At 35.8% G+C, this 18804-nt stretch overlaps 1 protein-coding gene across 1 annotated transcript; it reads right to left on the bottom strand.

Moving 5' to 3' along the window:
- Window positions 1-8820: 8820 nt before the first annotated feature.
- LOC113106464 (switch-associated protein 70-like) lies at window positions 8821-18753 on the bottom strand. The gene is made up of 12 exons (XM_026268403.1): window positions 18575-18753; window positions 17582-17722; window positions 15080-15253; window positions 14764-14991; window positions 14513-14659; window positions 14068-14176; window positions 13792-13973; window positions 11207-11314; window positions 10790-10956; window positions 10499-10697; window positions 9614-9710; window positions 8821-9533 (listed from the first exon to the last, which is right to left on the bottom strand). The coding sequence occupies exons 1-12, from the start codon at window positions 18668-18670 to the stop codon at window positions 9415-9417; spliced, it is 1767 nt and encodes a 588-aa protein (XP_026124188.1). The 5' UTR covers window positions 18671-18753; the 3' UTR covers window positions 8821-9414.
- Window positions 18754-18804: the final 51 nt, after the last annotated feature.

Here is an 18804-nt window from a genome sequence, read left to right as displayed (position 1 = left end):
ACAAAAGCCAAATGCTGATGTCTGTAATGTAGATGTTAATTTCAGATGGTTGCAGTTATTGTTTACAATAGCCAAAAGCCAGTTTGGTCTATTAAATACCAAATAAACATCTTGTTTATGCACACTTTCCTTCTTTCTTGTTTGCTGCTTAAAAAAAAAAAAAAAAAACGGAAATCGGTATCGGAATCGGCCAGTTTGTTTGTAAAAAAAATCGGTTTCGGAATCGGCCATGAAAAATCATGATCGGTGCATCCCTAATCAAAAGGTTAAGTACTCAGTCTTGTCCTATGTTTTCATTCATTTTAATTAATTTCTGAGCAGGCTGATTTAGTAATTAAAGGGTTTAATAACAAGGTTTTGTTGAAAGGAAAAAAATGAATTGCTGAAAGTGAGCGGTCACTGAATTCTGTAGAAGTGTAAATAAATAAATAAATGAAAAGCCATGTGTACCATTGCTTGTATGTCACTCACATCCACATCACCGGTCCCTCCTGGACTTCTCCTATCCTCCTGCTCTCCCTCATGTACCACATGTCCCACTCTGTGGAGGTCAGACAGATCTGTGAACAAGTTTGGTATTAAAATATATTAAGCCTTTCCAAATATATTGAAAGCCTTCTTTAGACATTCAAAGCATACTGCCTGTAAGTTACCTGTATACTTTGCTTATTTAGAACAATAGTGAGACTTGTGTGTGTGTGTGTGTGTACGTTTATATATATATATATATATATATATATATATATATATATATATATATATATATATATATGTTTGCATATTCGATCCCTCCACTCCATCAACATGTTCAATGCATTCAGCAAACAATCTGCACTCTGTAAAAATCGCTCAGGGAATTTCGCGCACTTCGACCACTTTTCAGTCATGTCTTTGAACGTTTTAGTGGCTGGCACGATTATTTTTTTTCTTATTAATATTGCTTTTTACACGTTATATGTTTATAATATACTGCTATAAGCTTACTTGTAGTTTTAAATGTGATCTTACTGAGTTTGGTGATTTGATTTATAACGTTCAACTGCATTCGCGCCCCACTAACGTTAAATGTCTCAGCCAATGTCAGGTTTTGTGTCCAAAATAAGGTTATTAAAACACTAGTTTTGAAGGTATAAGTCACACTATAATCATTGGTAAAAAGGAAAACTGCTTGTTTTTCTTATTAGTAGGCCTGACGTTATACGGCCAAGCCGAAGAGCCGATATTCAGTGGCGATATTCAATGATCAAATTTGATAATCAGTAAGCAAAAAACATCATATTTAGCAACGTACATTTTAGGCAGTATTACCACTTACGTTGTCTTTTTTTACTTTGCCAAAGAAAACAGCTTCAAAAGCAAAATAAACCGTCGCATTGTCTCCGAGAATTCAAACACACAAAAGTGGATCTTTGTTCGCGGATGAATCTGTGTTCAAATGAACCGGTTGAATAAATGATTCAATGATTCACTCATAAAGAAAGTCCCTAACCTGCAGAAAGAACAACTGGACAAAATTGTGGGATTTTAACTCTGTAAGTTACAATGTTTTTATACAGTCTATGGTTACACTGCACAATATTACGGTCTATCTGGAACTCAAAAGCAGAGTGATAAGTTCTGATTCATTAAGGCGCCAGATATTTAGGGCCGATTCATAGTCAACGCGAGAAACGCGAGCGAGCGACGCGAGCGACGCGCTCCCTTTCATAAACAGTGAACGCAAGTGTCACGGGTGATGCGTGTATGCAATACACCGCTCACGCAACAGGGGGTAGTAGAGTCGGGTGATATTAGTAGAGTCGGGTCGCGTGATATTCAGATCACAATGGCAACTGAAGAGGAGTGTATTCTGTTGCTGATGAACTATCGTATAAATGTGGATGAATACGTATAAGTTCGTATAATTTTTCCTCTTCGACCGCCAATGTATTCAAACCTTCTTCTTCTGTAAACACAATATACTTGATGTACAATACTTGCAATGTCGCCCCCAACGACAACGCATAGTATTGCGTGAATCGGCGCGTCGCGTATCAAAAACTAGGACGACTATGGAAGGCCAAAAGGGTCAAATTCACGTGAATTTTAACGCGTCAACAACACGTTAAATACGTGTATTTCACACGTAAACAACACGTATTTAACGCGTTAAATACGTGTTGTTTACGTGTTAAAAATCAGCGCGTATTTAACGTGTATTTCACGCGTAAACAACACGTATTTAACGCGTTAAATACGTGTTGTTTACGTGTTAAAAATCAGCGCGTATTCAACGTGTATTTAACGTGTATTTCACGTGTTAAATACACGTGAAGTACACGTGAAGTACGCGTTAAAAATCAGTTTGAACGGGTCAATGTCATTGGCTGCTGAGGACTTGGGTCAAACCACTTCTGTGAGCTTAGAGGGGTGTACCATTCACAGACAGGCAACCATCATTTGACATGCTATAGATCAGCTTATTCAGCCTTATTATTTTGTCTTTTTTTGTATAGACTATAGAAATAATATAATTTAATTGCAGTTTTATGAAATATTTATTTTTTAATAAATATTAATTAACATTTTGTGGTGATAGTATAATGTTTATAAAAGTTACAGTATTTTGCAATGAAACAGGACTTTTTGTTTAGCTCTTGACTCGTCAAAATATACTATTTAAATACTGTTGCTTTCTGAGTGCCATACACAAAAATACCAACTCATAACTCCACGAATATAGCAAGGAGAGTCAAAAGTTATAGTCTGAATCTACTGTGACGATCCAAGGGGCTGTAGTATTTTATTTTGCCCAGCAGGTGTCATGGGGTAACACTTTTTGTGTCTTTAGGTTAAGTGCTGTGATGCAGGTGTGGAAAATTGATTGTGATTAACAATGCTGCTTATAAGATGCTGGCTTTCTTACCCTTTGGAGGGAAGGAGATTGGTGCTCGGTCTTTGCTGGTCTTGCTGTTTGGTGGTCAGGCGGACTTTCTCACGCTCTCCAGTCCAAGGCTTGATGTTGTGTTTTTGTATCTTTATATTTTTTTTATGTTTTACCTCAATGTGGTTATGGCTGTTTTCTGATTAAAACACATATTTGTGCAAATTTGATTATGTTGTATGGACTCTCTATTCATGTTGCTACTCCTTGATCCAAGGGGTTGTAACACTATGTTCTGTGAAAATGTTTAATAGAGCTCTCCAACTGATTCATGGGTTTAGATATTATTTACATATGAAAGATCATAATGGATTGTTTTGATTTTGGACTCATCTCAATCTGGAGAATCGGCTGTAAATAATGATATGCCATTTTTCACAATCAGAGCATGTTTCATGAAGTTATAAAGGTAAAACCTTTTTAAAAAAAGTTTTTGTTTTGTTTTGTTATAATTCGATTATGAATATCTTCAAATCTGAATGACAGATTATTGTATAATTGGGCTCATTTTAATCGAGAGAATTTAACACTTTCCACGAGCTATGCATGTTTCATGAAGTTATGAATGGAAACGTAACCTATGTTATTTTCTCAGTTGAATGATTTCATGTGTGTGATAATATCGTAAGTAATATATTTAGATCAAGTGAACAAATTATGATGAATTTGAGCTCCTTTTAATCTGTAGAATTTTGTAAAAAATGACATATGATTTTGCATGATCTAATGTTTCATGAAGTTATTAATAAAAGTGCAAAGGGAAACTAAAGTTATTTGTTGTGCTGTGCCTGTTGGGTTTTATGTGTTATAGCAATATATTTGGATCTCATCCATGGATTACAGTATCTCTGGGCTCATTTTAATTGGGATAATTTTCTGAAAATAATGATCTATGCATGATTCTTGAAGCTATGAATGAAAACGAAACGTGAAGTATCGAGCTGTTTTTCTTTGCAGCCTCAGTGCGCCAGTCTGCTTTCATGTGTCACAGCTCTATGAACGAAATCTTTCGATCTGATCATAGGATCTATGCATGTTTGGTGAAGTTAAGAGGCACGGGACTGAAACCTCTGATTTTTTTTCTTTTTTTTTTCTAAGATATATTACCTAAGTTTTTTTCTATGTGTTATATCTTTATGAAATATATATTTAGATCTAAATTATGTTTTATGGTGAGTTTCGACTGTGTTTAATCTGCAAATAGTGACTTGTCTTTTTTATGATATAGCCTATGCTTTTTTCATGAAGTTATCAGTGGAAAGCCTACATGACAGCTAACATAGATTTTTGGCTAAACTACATGCTCTCTGTGCAGTTTTATGTGCGTTATAAATTTATGAGGAAAATCTTTAGATATAAATGACAGATAGTTTTGGGCTCTTTTAATCAGGAGAATATACTTTATTCAAAGCCTCATACAATTTCTCAATGGTGCGACTAAAAAAAATTCTGAGGTCGCACCGGTGCAACGAGCCATTTAAGGGGAACCCCTCGAGCCGGGCTTCGATTGTTCAGATGTGGGCTGGGCCTCCAGTCTGTTTAGACTTCTTCTTACTTTTATATTTTAGACATTCGTCAATTAACGATGAAAAAAAAAACTTGCTGCCCTATTGGAAACAACAGGAAACCTTGATGCCACGGCTGTAAAGAGTGGCTCAACGGTGTTTTGTGTCCCGCAGCAGCACTGCTGAACAGTTCTGCGTTCAAATAATAGGCTTAAGAAGAAGATATTTTAATTTACTAATAAACTAGTGTTTTCTGAATCTGTATCACAAGAATGAAGTTGCTGTTACGGAACAGAGAGAGAGAGAACCCAGGAGGCGAATGGCAAGTTAATGCTCTTTTAGTAGAAATAAGGCAAAGCCGCAACGGCCAAAAAACAAAGGCAGAGTACAGGGATAATTCCTGGTCAAAACAATGGAGCCTAAAGTGGCTGGTCTGGGAAGCCTGTGATCAGCGAGGGTACAGGTGAGGCAGCGGACCCCTCGTTACTCCTCACGGCAGATAACTGGGGGAGAACCAGACAGGCAACAAACAGTCCATACAAAACTCTCCCAACGACTTGACTAGACTAGACTAGACTAGACTAGACTAATGGTCTGTAGAAAAAGCACAAAAACGTCAGAAACATCCAAAGTGGTTAGTAATAATCTAACAGGGAATGGAAAGAGTCAGAGCTAGAAATAGAGAGCCTAATGATAGGAGATAGTGAGGAGGTGAGCGGAAGAGAACGAGGAACAGCTGAAGATGATGAGAGTAGAGATAAGTGAGCGCAAAGGAAAAGAAAGAACCAGCAGGTGGAGACCGAACTGGGATCATGACAGTTGCAATCCCGACTCGTCATCTCCTCATTAGAAACGTTTTTAGAGATAAGTACATCTTTATGGGTTATAATTATAATGAAAGAGTTTTTGTTTTTTATTTTTTTTATTTTGTTAAGTAGTTATTTAAAGCTATATTTATGTATGTATGTATGTATGTATGTATGTATATATATGTATATGTTTTCACTGAGTTTCGGTTAATTTTTGTACTCCTATTAAAGACAACACGGCAGAACGAGCAACTGTTTTGTTGATATTGTGTGTACAGTTACGAATAATGTATTACTTTTACCTTTTATAAGCAAAAATGATGGCATATCCAAGGAAAAAATTGCAAGTGATCATGCTGCCGTCTCCCTGTCCTGAAGCATCTCACAAATGATTGGATAGCTTACATTTATCTGGGTCTAACAAACACTGTCATAAGCTTCAACTGTTTTATATCTATAGATTTTATTTTAGGCAAGTCGTGATGATTTGAGAAGGCTAAATTCATCAAACATATAGGCTCACTGTCTGCCGCTGGCAGCTTGGTCATTACTTAAAAAAACCTAAAACTTATATTTAACAAACATAAAATGCTCCAAACGCTTTTCTAACTTAATAAAATATATTATATTAACAAAATATAATGACTTTTCTATTACATATAAAACTGAACTATTTTAATAGCTGATCCAATAAGTGTAAGCTGTTTAGGGACTGTTCACCTGTCCCATAAGAATCAGTGTAGATGGCCAAGTCTGGAAGATTTTGATGCTAGAGAGAGTGTGGCCAGCTGGATTAGCAAAGGCCAAAGATCAAGAAATCAAGAAGGAATTGTCCATCTGAGGGGCATGTGACTGCAGTGGAGGATAGTCCATAAGACATTGAGCCATGATATGTTCAGTTTGAAGCCCTTAAAACCCTTCATTTAGATTTTCTTTTTATTTCATGTATCTTGAGACGTTTTAGGTTTAAATTTCACCTCAGTGAAACACTTTAAGCACCAAAACTTTTTCAGTAAGTTACCTTTCTTGTAGAAATGTACTTCTAATACATTATGTTGACCAGATTGTTAGTTAATCTTTTAGGCTACAAGTCAATATTGTTTATATGGACAGCGATTAAAAAAAAAAATATGATTAGTAATATTGATGTGTTGGGGGGGGGGGTTGACTGTGGTAGCAGTAGAATACTTCTGTTGTCCTGACCCTAGTACAAGCTCTCATTCTAATCCTGAAAGTCTTAAACGCTTATGTCTTATAACATCACCTGTGTACCTAATTAATGATTGTCTGATGAGTGCATAATCGCTGAACAAAAAGTGCAGAATTGCTGAACAAAAAAAGAGGTTTCAATAAGTGCCACCTGCTTGGTGATTGCTGTAAATGTAAGCACAATAAAAGCTGTTGATTCCTAAGATGATTGTTTTCTAAAGACAGATATTGATTTCAATGGTTTGTATATCTTAAACCTGAATTGATTGCTTACCTCCATTGTAACTATTTCCCCCACACAAATGTTAATGCTCGATGCTAACTTAAGTCTTATACTATCACAAAACTTTTGAAACAGATACTTCAACTAAACTTATGTATGTCCTGAGATATTGAATATCAAATAAGATGGATATAAATAATTTATCTTGAACACTATATTTTTTCTTACATTTTGTCAGTTATTTCTCAGCAGGAGAATGTGCAAATATATATTTTTATTTACTGAAAGTCAGAGTTGAGCAGTAGTTACTAGTAATTTAGTTATTTTAATAATATTGGAAAATTAAAAATTCTCTCGATTAAAATGAGCCCAATTATACAATAATCTGTCATTCAGATTTGAAGATATCCGTCATTGAATTATAACAAAACAAGAAAAAAACTCCAAATACACACATGCTACAATATTCTCATGGTTTTACCTTTATAACTTCATGAAACATGCTATGATTGTGAAAAATGGCATATCATTATTTACAGCCAATTCTCCAGATTGAAGTGAGTCCAAAATCAAAACAATCCATTATGATCTTTCATATGTAAATAATATCTAAACCCATGAATCAGTTGGAGAGCTCTATTAAACATTTGACAGAACGTAGTGTTACAACCCCTTGGATCAAGGAGTAGCAACATGAATAGAGAGTTCATACAACATAATCAAATTTGCACAAATATGTGTTTTAATCAGAAAACAGCCATAACCACATTGAGGTAAAACATAAAAAAATATAAAGATACAAAAACACAACATCAAGCCTTGGACTGGAGAGCGTGAGAAAGTCCGCCTGACCACCAAACAGCAAGACCAGCAAAGACCGAGCACCAATCTCCTTCCCTCCAAAGGGTAAGAAAGCCAGCATCTTATAGGCAGCATTGTTAATCACAATCAATTTTCCACAACTGCATCACAGCACTTAACCTAAAGACACAAAAAGTGTTACCCCATGACACCTGCTGGGCAAAATAAAATACTACAGCCCCTTGGATCGTCACAGTAGATTCAGACTATAACTTTTGACTCTCCTTGCTATATTCGTGGAGTTATGAGTTGGTATTTTTGTGTATGGCACTCAGAAAGCAACAGTATTTAAATAGTATATTTTGGCGAGTCAAGAGCTAAACAAAAAGTCCTGTTTCATTACAAAATACTGTAACTTTTATTAACATCATACTATCACCACAAAATGTTAATTAATATTTATTAAAAAATAAATATTTCATAAAACTGCAATTAAATTATATTATTTCTATAGTCTATACAAAAAAAGACAAAATAATAAGGCTGAATAAGCTGATCTATAGCATGTTAAATGATGGTTGCCTGTCTGTGAATGGTACACCCCTCTAAGCTCACAGAAGTGGTTTGACCCAAGTCCTCAGCAGCCAATGACATTGACCCGTTCAAACTGATTTTTAACGCGTACTTCATGTGTACTTCACGTGTATTTAACACGTGAAATACACGTTAAATACACGTTAAGTACGCGCTGATTTTTAACACATAAACAACACGTATTTAACGCGTTAAATACGTGTTGTTTACGCGTGAAATACACGTATTTAACGTGTTGTTGACGCGTTAAAATTCACGTGAATTTGACCCTTTTGGCCTTCCATACGTATGCGTACAGATGCGTTGACTATGAATCGGCCCTTACAATATGCCCTTTATCAGGCTACTTTTGACAGTTCGATATCTAACATAAAAAGCTATCAAACCACTTGTTACAACTCTAGCTAACAGCTCTAGCTGGTGTGATTTTATGGTTACGTTTTTGCATCCTGCCTAACAACACCCACCACAGTAAAATAAAATAAAGATGTAAACGCACTGTAATCATTTTATAACAACGATAATAACAGAGATAAAAAACTCAAACATTACAGTATGGGATTATGCTAAGGTCATAAATTTGATTCCCAGAAAATGCATTAACTAATCAAATGTATACCTTAAATGCAATTTAGTGTATGCTGATTTGGATTAAAGCATATGTCTACATGCAAGCATGCAAAATGTTATCGATATATTAAATTCATCCGGCTGACAAAGACATTGAAGACAAAATGAACCACATCAACCCATCATGAACAGCATGATTTATTCTTGTATATATTTTCTAAAAAGGTGAAGTTAAAATGCAGATTTTGAGCTGAATGGATTATGCATGCACTGCTAACACAGTATTTCAGTTAATGTGTATTTTGTCAATCAGTGACTCTAGTCTACAAAAACTGTATGAATTGGTCTTATGGGTTTGTCTATGTATCAATAAGGACATCTAGTGGATAGGGTAGGAATCTGGTGCTTTGATAGCACTAGCACCTCCAAACTCTCTTTTTCACATTAAAAAATGAATACACTTGAAATTACTAAAGTTGAATGACAATACTTTCACATTTTCTAAGCGTGTTTAAAAAACAACATCAATACAACAAAGCATTAAAAGCTATGGATGTCACATTTTACATTATTTTGATATATCTTGAAAAAGTCGACACCATCAACTGCACATCATTTAGCTGCTAATGTTCCATTAATAATAGCGCACAATTAATAAATGGTTGAATAAAAACACATTTTACTAACAACAGATTTAACCACTAACAAAAGTCATGATGATGACTACCTGGAAAACACAAAATAAATACACACAAATAAAAGAAATGGATGCTTTAGATGTTATTGTCCATCATATGGTCTATTCTTGTTCTCCTGCCAAATCCTCTCCATCTCATTCAGCTCTGTGTCAGTGAACGCTGCCTGTCCCCAGTTGGTCATTCTAGTGGGACCCTTAGTGCCTAAGAAATGCATGAAAACCATTAACCTGGTGCTTTTGGAAATGTTATCTGCCATCTGAGAAAGTTTACACTCTTGTCACCTGGTGAAATGGTTCGAAGTAGGCCCTCGTGGTTAGAGACTTTGTGCTTCCAATTCTTTGTTTTGTGAGCTGCGCGCTCCAGTTTCCTTGTAACGGCCTGAAAAACAATAAAAGTCACCGAAATTCTGATCATTTACCTTAAAGGAACAGTACACCCCAAAATGCAAACTTGCTGAAAAGGTACTCATCCTCAGGCTATCCATGACGTGCATGAGTTTTTTTTATTCATCAGAACAGATTTGGAGAAATTTAACACTACAACACTTACTCACCATTGGATCCTCTGCAGTGAATGGGTGCCGTCAAAATGAGAGTGCAAACAGCTGATAAAAACATCACAATAATTCACAAGTAATCCTCATGAATCCAAAGAAAATCCAAAGAAGCTGTATGTTTGTAATAAACAACTTCATGATTAACTTCAAATCATTGATTCTGGCTAAAAAAAATAAAATAAAAAAAGTCCGCTTTACATAAAATCTTCAGCAGAGAAATCTGCACAGATCAAGCACTGTGTAAAAGTGCGAGAGGACAACAGAAGATAGAAGCATTTTTATGCATTATGGACATGTATTTTGTCCAAAAGTGATTATTTGAAATTAAAATGTCTTGAATGGATTTTCTTACAAACATGCAGCTTTTCACTGATGGAGTATAGTTGTGTGGGTCACTTGTGGATTATTATGATGTTTTTATCTACTCTCACGGCACCCATGCACTGCAGAGGATTCTTTATTGAGCAAGTGATCTGATGAAGAAACAAATTCATCTTAGATGACCTGAAAGTGAATTCACTTGGACATCTTTGCTACAGAGTAAAACACAGAAGACAAAGCAAACAGTATAAAAATCCTTAAATACACTCTATCATTCTGAAACTGCTACCATGTATTCCTCTTGTGCCCCCTCTCTCTGTCTTCTGAGGCTCTCCAGCTGCTCCTGAGCAGCCTGCAGGGCACGTTCCTTCTCTGTTCGCTCCCTTTCCAGCTCTTCTTTCTCTTTCCGAGACTGGGATAAGGTTTGTTGCTGCTGCAGGTGAATCTGCTCTAATTCAAGCCTCTTGTTTGCCTCCTCTTGTAGCAGCCTGCAAATAAAACACACAAATGTTCTGCATAATGCTGTGGCCCATAACATTGACTACTTGATGTGTATACTGAATGTTTTGTGTTTGTGCACCTGGCCTGCAGTTTGCGCAGGGCTTCTTCATCCTCTTTGGCCTGCCTCTCGTCGTCTAGTGCCTTTTTCAGTTGACGGTACATTTCTTCCAGCTCCTGCGTACGCTGCCAGTACTGCTCCACTTCATTGGCCTTTTCAACCACCTGCTCTTCCATCTGCATTCGAGCCTAAGAAGCAGTTTTACGTTTCTTTATTACATCAGGCGTGCATCTCAGCTGACAACTTGTAACTGAATACCTAAAAAAAACACTTTAATATCCAGGAAACAGGGCCCCTATCTTACCCTCTCTCAATTTAAGGGACTGCATATCATTTGTGGGTGTCAGGGATTCGTTATCGATATGCAAGAGACTCCTGGTCCTTTTAGGAGAGGAGAGATGTCTGCTAGTGGGACATTAACGTTAATGTTGCTGTTACCATTTTCTCTTGCTCCAGGTCTCGTCTGTATTGGTCCAGTAGTTCATTTTGGGTCTGAAGTCTTCTCTGTTCCTCAAAATCACCCCTCATTGATGCTTCCTGCAGGTTCTGCCATATCCAGAGAAAATGAAAGCATGAAAGGCTTCTGTAAGCCTGATTAAACCCCGAAGTACAGGTGGTAAAGCAAAATATGTGACCCTGGACCACAAAACCAGCCTCAGCGAAATTGAGATTTATACATTATCAGAAAGCTGAATAAATAAGCTTTCCACTGATGTGTGGTTTATTAGGATCGGACAATATTTGACCGAGATACAATTATTAGAAAATCTGGAATCTGAGGGTGCAAAAAAATCAAAATATTGAGAAAATCGCCTTTTGTTGTCCAAATGAATTCTTAGCGATGCATATTACTAATCAAAAATTTTGTTTTTATATATTTACAGTAGGAATTAAAAAAAAATATATCTTCATGGAACATGATCTTTTTTTGGCTATTGCTAAAATTCACTGTTTAATGTTAAAACAATGTTCTAGATTCAGTTGATGGTAGCTGTCATGCTATTGATTCCAACAGAAACATTTCAACTCTTCCCTCAGTTTGTAAAAAAGCACTTACAGTAGAAGTATATGAGGCAAGGCTCACAGGATCATTTAAAAGCAGCAATGGGCAGTTTATTAAAGTGCATAATGATATTTGGAAAATTTCGTAAAGTTGACAGGCAATAAAGTACAGCTTAATGAAAGAACGATTCCTTGAGATTGAAGATATCAAACAGGAACCATTGACTGTCACAATGCCTGTACGCAGGAAGTGTGGCTTCATTGCTCAGGGGTGCTTTTTCGCAGGTGCCCTAAAATGAATTTGCATATGCAAAGCTGTTTTTAAGCTATATTTTGGGGCTTTTTTTTTTTTTTTTTGACAGGACAGTTGAGGTAAGCCACTTGAAGACACAAAGCTATGGCTTCAATAGCAAAAAAAAAAAAGTTCTAGAAATATCTACACATTTATCAGTCTCAGAGCTTCAGTAGGTTCTGTAGCTTTCTTATCATTGTCGAGTAGGACTGTATGTGTAACATGGAAACTAATTAGAGGGAGAATGTAATGGGAGAAAATAAATGGACAAAGAAGTGAAACGTTAGTTTCTGATTACTAATAGTGTGCTATAAAAAAAATGTAAGTGAATGAAAATTAGCCAAAAGGGGAACTGACAGCGAAAAGAGAACAAAACGAAACCGATCTTGTAACAGAAGAGGTACTGCAAGTTTTATACCTTTAAAGATGACTCCCCAGTTTAAAATATAAGTTTTTGTTCCACCCATCTGAAACACCACCACATGCCCCTAAATGTGTGTATATATAAATCAAGTTGTTCTCTTGTGTATATATAACTCAAGTCTGTTCATCAATCACAAGAGTGATTCTGCTATTCTAATACCAGACTTCAAATGCAAAATATTTAAAGTGTACTGTTAAAGTGTACCTGAATTACACCTGCAATAGTTCCACTTCAGCACAATAAAATATACTAAGTATATCTTTAATTGTCCTTCAGCACTACTTTTGCACAATTAAAGTGCATTAAGTGCCATATTAGTTGTTCCAATTTAGGATACTTTTAAGTATATCAGTTTAGTTTACTATAAGTACAACTGCGGGACATTTTATTGAGTACATAAATATAAAAATGTATTCGTAGAATACTTTGCATGAAATAAATGTATTTCAAATACATTTAAGTATATTTATTTTATTTTTCACTAGGGATGTCCTTCTAATAGATCTACTAGAAAATGCATGGCTTAAGTTTATTTTTACCGGCATACCAGGTTTGAACGAGAATGTTTTGTATATCTTATTTTACATACAATATCCTGTATTGAAAGCTATAGCATTGCCAAATATTGCTTTCTTGAAAGCAATTGTGTTAGCAATATTGCATTGAAATGAAGCGTTTGTGACAGAGATAGAAGATGAGAATGGAAAATGATAATTTTTACAAAAATGCAATGTTATGTTTTTTTTTTTTTTAATGCAATAAACTTTGCTTACTTCATAAGCTAACCTACAGAAACATAATATAAAGATCTAAATATGCATTTCCTGACCAATTTGAAAGCTTTCAGTCTGGTGCTAATTTATGATATAAGTTTTGCACAAGAAATAAATATGTGTTTTTGAGAAGAGTCATCAGAATGACGTATGCTTGCATATGTAGTTTTGTTTAGTGATACAAAATTCAAAATTCAGACACCGGAACGCATGCATTGTTATGATTCACAATGGTAAAATCAGTACTTGTGTGGCATGAAAGACCAACAAAGGCAAAAAGTAAACATCGATACGGAAAACACAAGGTGGAAAGATTTATTGACGGAGAAAATATGAAAGTAGTGATGCACAACTCACTAGTTTCAAGTACACGATGAACAGAAATGCTACCACTAGATATAGAACTACTAAATGCACCTTTAATCCAATATCTCCACTAGAGATACTACTAAAATAGCTTGAAACAAGCTGTTTTAGCAGGTAACTTGTATTTGACTCTTTCAATAACATCTTTCAAGGAGGATTCGAGTACCTTGCTCATGGCTTCCAGCTGGGCCTGCTTTCTCTCGTTGGCCAACTGCAGCTGTCTCATTCTGTTCTCCATCGTCTCCTGTTCGGCTTTCAACCTGTTTCTCAGCTCCCTGCGTTTCTGTCTGGATTCTCGGTGTGGGGAGGAAAGGCCCTGTCTTATGCGGACGATGCAGTCCTGGATGGCTGAATACACATGAACACATGACATTGTGGATAGACAAATATTTCACAGTCAAAAGTGTAACCTCTATTTGTAACCAGCACAGACATGCAATACCTTGAATCCACTCTTGTTTTGTCTTTTTATCCGATGCACTGATCTCAAAACTTTTCTCAACACATTTTATAATAAAGAGGTTTTTCTTTCCATCCTTGTCTGGTAAGGACTGCAAAGACAGAGCAATTTAGATATATAAAGGGACAGTTTTTTGGGGGGGGGTTTTTATGGAAAAGAGCAGCTTGGACATTCTGCTAAACGTCTGCTTTCATAAGAAATCATACAGGGTTGGATCGACATGATATGAAAGCTTAATTTTGCCATAGAATAGAAAAAAATAAACTTTTTATCTCACAATTATGACTTTTTTCTCACAATTATGATTGTGAAATAAAGAGGTGTGGCAGAAATAAGCTTCCATATTATGAGGGTGTGTAAATGATGACAAAGTTCTTGTTTGTGTGAACTTGAAAAGAGCTTTAATGACAGCAAATACTGATTTTACCTCAACACAGCAGTTGCGATCAAGTGAAATGCATCCCTTCTGCTCTATGAGGTCTTCACTCACATAATAGGACATGTAATTGAGATGGAGCTCAAACCATCGCTCTGTCCAGTTCTTCCTCTTATGGCCTTTTTTCATCATATAGCCCTTTTGAATAAAAAACAGCAAGTTAATCGCTTGTAAGGCACATCTCTTTATTTCTCCAGTTTTGGAGAGTGGATTTTTACATTGGCTTTAACACAGACTCCCACCTGCTTAATAACATCCATCACAAGTTCCTGATGGACCACACTGATGGCCATGGAGAGAGTCTGAGTGTTTATGCCCTTGGTGAAATGGCCCATGCCAATAAGCTCAATCAGTTCCCAAGCATTCAGATCTTTTTTCTTTGCACAGAGCTGCAATTTGTAGTCTTCAAACCTGTCCTCCTTCCAACCGCAACCCATTGCTCCAAACAGCCTGCGCAGGAAATACTCGAGCTGATACAACACAAAATACAGCGTTATTTCCACTTGATATCATGTAATTAGAAAAAGATATAAAACAACTTAATGCTCTAGAACAAACCTCTTCTGTGACAATGTGAAGTGGATATTTATCTTCAGACAGGAAGTTGAAGATGCACCACACCTTGAAGGTATCATCCCTTGAGATGAGCAGATGTTTGCTACTGATGTGCTTTGGTGAAGATAAAGTCCAGCACATCTTATTCAGCTCGTTGAAGTCAAAGTTGGCCTGGATCTGCCATTGAAATATTAAAAATAAACTTTATTTTAGAGCTACAATTTCAAATATTTTGGCTGAATTTATAAGCAATGCATAACGTTTGTTTTGTGTTGACTAACTGAAAGGGGCTTGATTTTTTAAAATTTCATACCAAGCAGCAAGGAAATCAGCGAACATAGGCAATAAATTGTATATATCTATATCAATGCTTAAACAACAAGAGGTTCAGTTCTTGTTCTTGAAGAAATATGGTCTACTGTAAGTGAGTATGTCAGAAACTGTTGATGTTGTGGTGTTTTCACACTTGAGAGTCTCTAGAGTTTACAGAGAACGGTGTAAACAACCAAATACAGTAAGTAGCAGTTTCTCAGGGAGAAAAACGCCTTGAAGACAAGTCAGAGAAGAATGGTCAAACAGGTTTGAGCTGACAGGAAGGCAATAGAAACTTTTACAGAAGTCATAACCACACGTTACAGTAGTGCTACAAAGAAAAGCATTTCTGAACGCACATGTCAAACTGTGAAGTCGAAACGAAGCAGAAGAGATGCTGTAAGGTCTGAATGTTGAGGGAAAGCAAATCATACTGTATTTCACTTCCAAGAAGAAAATATATCGAAACTTCAGATTAATTTGGGTGTTTTTCTTAAGAAAATCTTTTTTGCGCTTTATTTAAGAAATAAGTATTGTGTGTCAAATGAGAAAAACAAGCAGAAATCTGTAACTAAACCCAATTCACAACTAAAATATGATGAATTATGTTGAAAATATAACACTAGAGGAAAATGCATGTTATCTGGCAAGACTGTTAATGATGTGACCACTGAGAGTATTTCAGTTCAAATCGGCATAAAATCTCACACCGAATTTAAAAGTTTAAAAGTTTTTTTTAATGTCAGGATACTCTTAACCCAGTTTACTGTTTGCTCATCAGTATGCCATTCATGGGTTTATTTCCCCAAAAATTGAAACTGAGCTTCCCAGCACCATCAAAACATTTAGAGCCGTCCACTAATATCTGTCAATCTCTTTCCAGCTCGACCAATAGTGAGAGTTTGGGGCGTGGCTACTGTAGCAGGCGGAGCCAGAGGGTGTTTAGCCAATGAGGAACCATACAGTAGCTCATGCTTTAATTGCGATTTAGTTAGAGATTACAGAGATTACAGATTTTGGAAGATAAAATATGAAAATTGGGTAAAATACACAATTTTTGTTTTTTTTGTGTTTGTTGTTGTCTCTGTGTACTGGAAGCTTATGTCACTAAAACAAATTCCTTGTATGCGCAAGCATACTTGGCAATAAAGCTCTTTCTGATTCTGATTCTGAAAGACAACAGAGTAAAACAGGGCTTAACACATTGGTGGTGTGTTTACAAGATATTAGGTTTCAATCGAGACATCAAGCTTGTGTAGTTTCTTCTTGAAATGTATACGCTAAACTCACATTTTGTCTCACATTTCAGCCCCAGATAAAATAGTGAGCAGTTGTAGAGATAAGAAGAACTTAAAATAAGGCATTTGAAAACATGCTTTGACACAGGTACCACAGAAACTTCATACTTCAACTTAAACAGTATGAAATTTTAAACAGTTCGTCAGAAGTGTCATTAAACGTTCCTTTTTATTTTCAGCAAGATATATAAAAAAATGAATATGTGAGTAACAAGTCTCATGCCCCATGAATCACAAGTGACGGTCCATGGATATGAACTTCCTTACAGTTGTTTTAGCATTTTAGGTCTCATCTTCTTTAGTATTTACAAGCTTTGTTTTATTTTTGGACAATTTTCCAATTTAAAAAGTACTGAAAACATTAATGGATCACTGAAATAGCGTGAGACCATTAGTGAATATATTTTATACTGCAAATGATGCAGTTTGGGATTTAAACTAAAAATGCACATGAATTCAATTTCAAAGTTTTAAAGTTTTATGCATTGCCCTTTTCCTTTAATGACGGGATCGTTTTATTGAGCAGCATGTTTAAAGAGCATCGTAAGTCATATGAACAGTGTGAAAAATTTACATGTTTGAGTAGTACTATATATATATATATATAAATAGCATACATAAAGTTTTCATGCATGGTGTGTGATGACATTATTCTTTTTTTTTTTTTTTCAAGACAGACACACACAAAAAAAGAATATGTGAGTCATGAGATATTATGTGCAACCAGGAAATGATAAACATCTATTCTTAAACAAAAACCTGTATTGGTGATGGTAGGAGGTATACAGTAATCATTCTGTGACAAGAACATCATTGTGTTATTGTCACCTGATCACTTCTGGAGTGAAATACAACAATAAAGTTGCTCTTTGATAAGAGACAGTGTATTTATTACCTTATCAAGTATGAACATGTTCAGGTAGGGCATGTATCCTTGTGTTGACACTGGTCCTTCATCATCATCTTTGAAGTGCTCCTCAAGGGCTGAAGAGCTATGAGGGATCCTCAGGATGGTGCACAGGTTGTGAGACAGAACCTACAGAGAGACAGACAGCAACTCTAGGCCACTTGGGTTCAATCATGCAAATAAAATAGATCAAGCGTGGTCAAAAGTTTTGCCACGCTACACTGAATTCATGCTTATTACACTTGTTACACTACATGCAAATGACATGTGAATTTATTTACAAAACTAATTTTGGCAATGAAAAATTAAATCCTGAAATTGTAGTCAGAGCGGATAGTGATGAAAAAGCATGAAAAGCGTTCCTAAAAAAAACTGATGTTTGGATAAAAGCGTCTGCTAAATGCATAAATGTAAAAGCATTCTGGTTTGTATAGAAGAAAATGTTGATTGACTTAGTCATCTTGTTTTATTATTATTATTGTAAGATATGGAAAAAAAATAATAAGCTTTGGATGGTTACTGCTAATCTAACATCTAAATTTATTTTTATCCTCAGTGCACATACATCTGCATACACCCATGAGAAAGTCTTGCAAGACTGATCAAGCGTTATTCAAACCATTTGTTTGTGCCCCTCTCTCCATCTCTCTCATTATAGCCTATTATTTCCTTTAAATATCTGATGAAAGGAAATCATCTTGGTTGCAGAGTGAAACATAAATGTATAACTGAAAATTTATTTCACTTTATCTAGATTTTTATGCTTGTCTGAATAAATATGTCTAAAAGAGACATGACTGAGAAGTGAAAGTCTATAATATCAACTTGCTCGTACGAGATAAGCAAGTTGATATTATAGACTTTAACTTTAAGTGGATAAACGAGTGCGCTTTTTTACTCTTCAGAGCCAACACACGGAAACTAGAGCTCAAACAGAAACAGGTGATTGATTTACAGTTGACGGTAGAGTACTTTGCTTACCTTTAACTGGGATTTGGATACTTTCCCGTTCCGGTCTACATCCAGAGCAGTGAAGGCGTACCAGATGGGTTTGAGTATTTCGTCCCGGGATAGCATGATAAATTCAGTTAAAGCTGTCAGAGCGCTTGTGAAACTGATCCTCTTCTCTCAGCGCGCGCGGCGTTAGCGCGAGTCACGTGACATACGCTTTACATAAATCTCATCATTTACATTTGAGAAATAAAAAAGTG

Source organism: Carassius auratus, chromosome 7 (assembly GCF_003368295.1).
Source record: "Carassius auratus strain Wakin chromosome 7, ASM336829v1, whole genome shotgun sequence".
NCBI lineage: Eukaryota > Metazoa > Chordata > Actinopteri > Cypriniformes > Cyprinidae > Carassius > Carassius auratus.
Note: the sequence above shows the minus strand (reverse complement) of the source record. Positions and strands in the feature narration are given on the sequence as shown.

Bases quoted from the DNA above. Each gene is read 5' to 3' on its own strand.
- LOC113106464 (XM_026268403.1), bottom strand. From the start codon at position 18,670: ATGCTATCCCGGGACGAAATACTCAAACCCATCTGGTACGCCTTCACT. The intron at 10,957-11,206 runs GTAACAGCAACA...ACTGCTTCTTAG, and splicing joins ACCTGGAGCAAGAGAAAATG to GCTCGAATGCAGATGGAAGA. The intron at 9,711-10,498 runs GTAGCAGTTTCA...ATTGTTTTTCAG, and splicing joins GGGCACAAGAGGAATACATG to GCCGTTACAAGGAAACTGGA.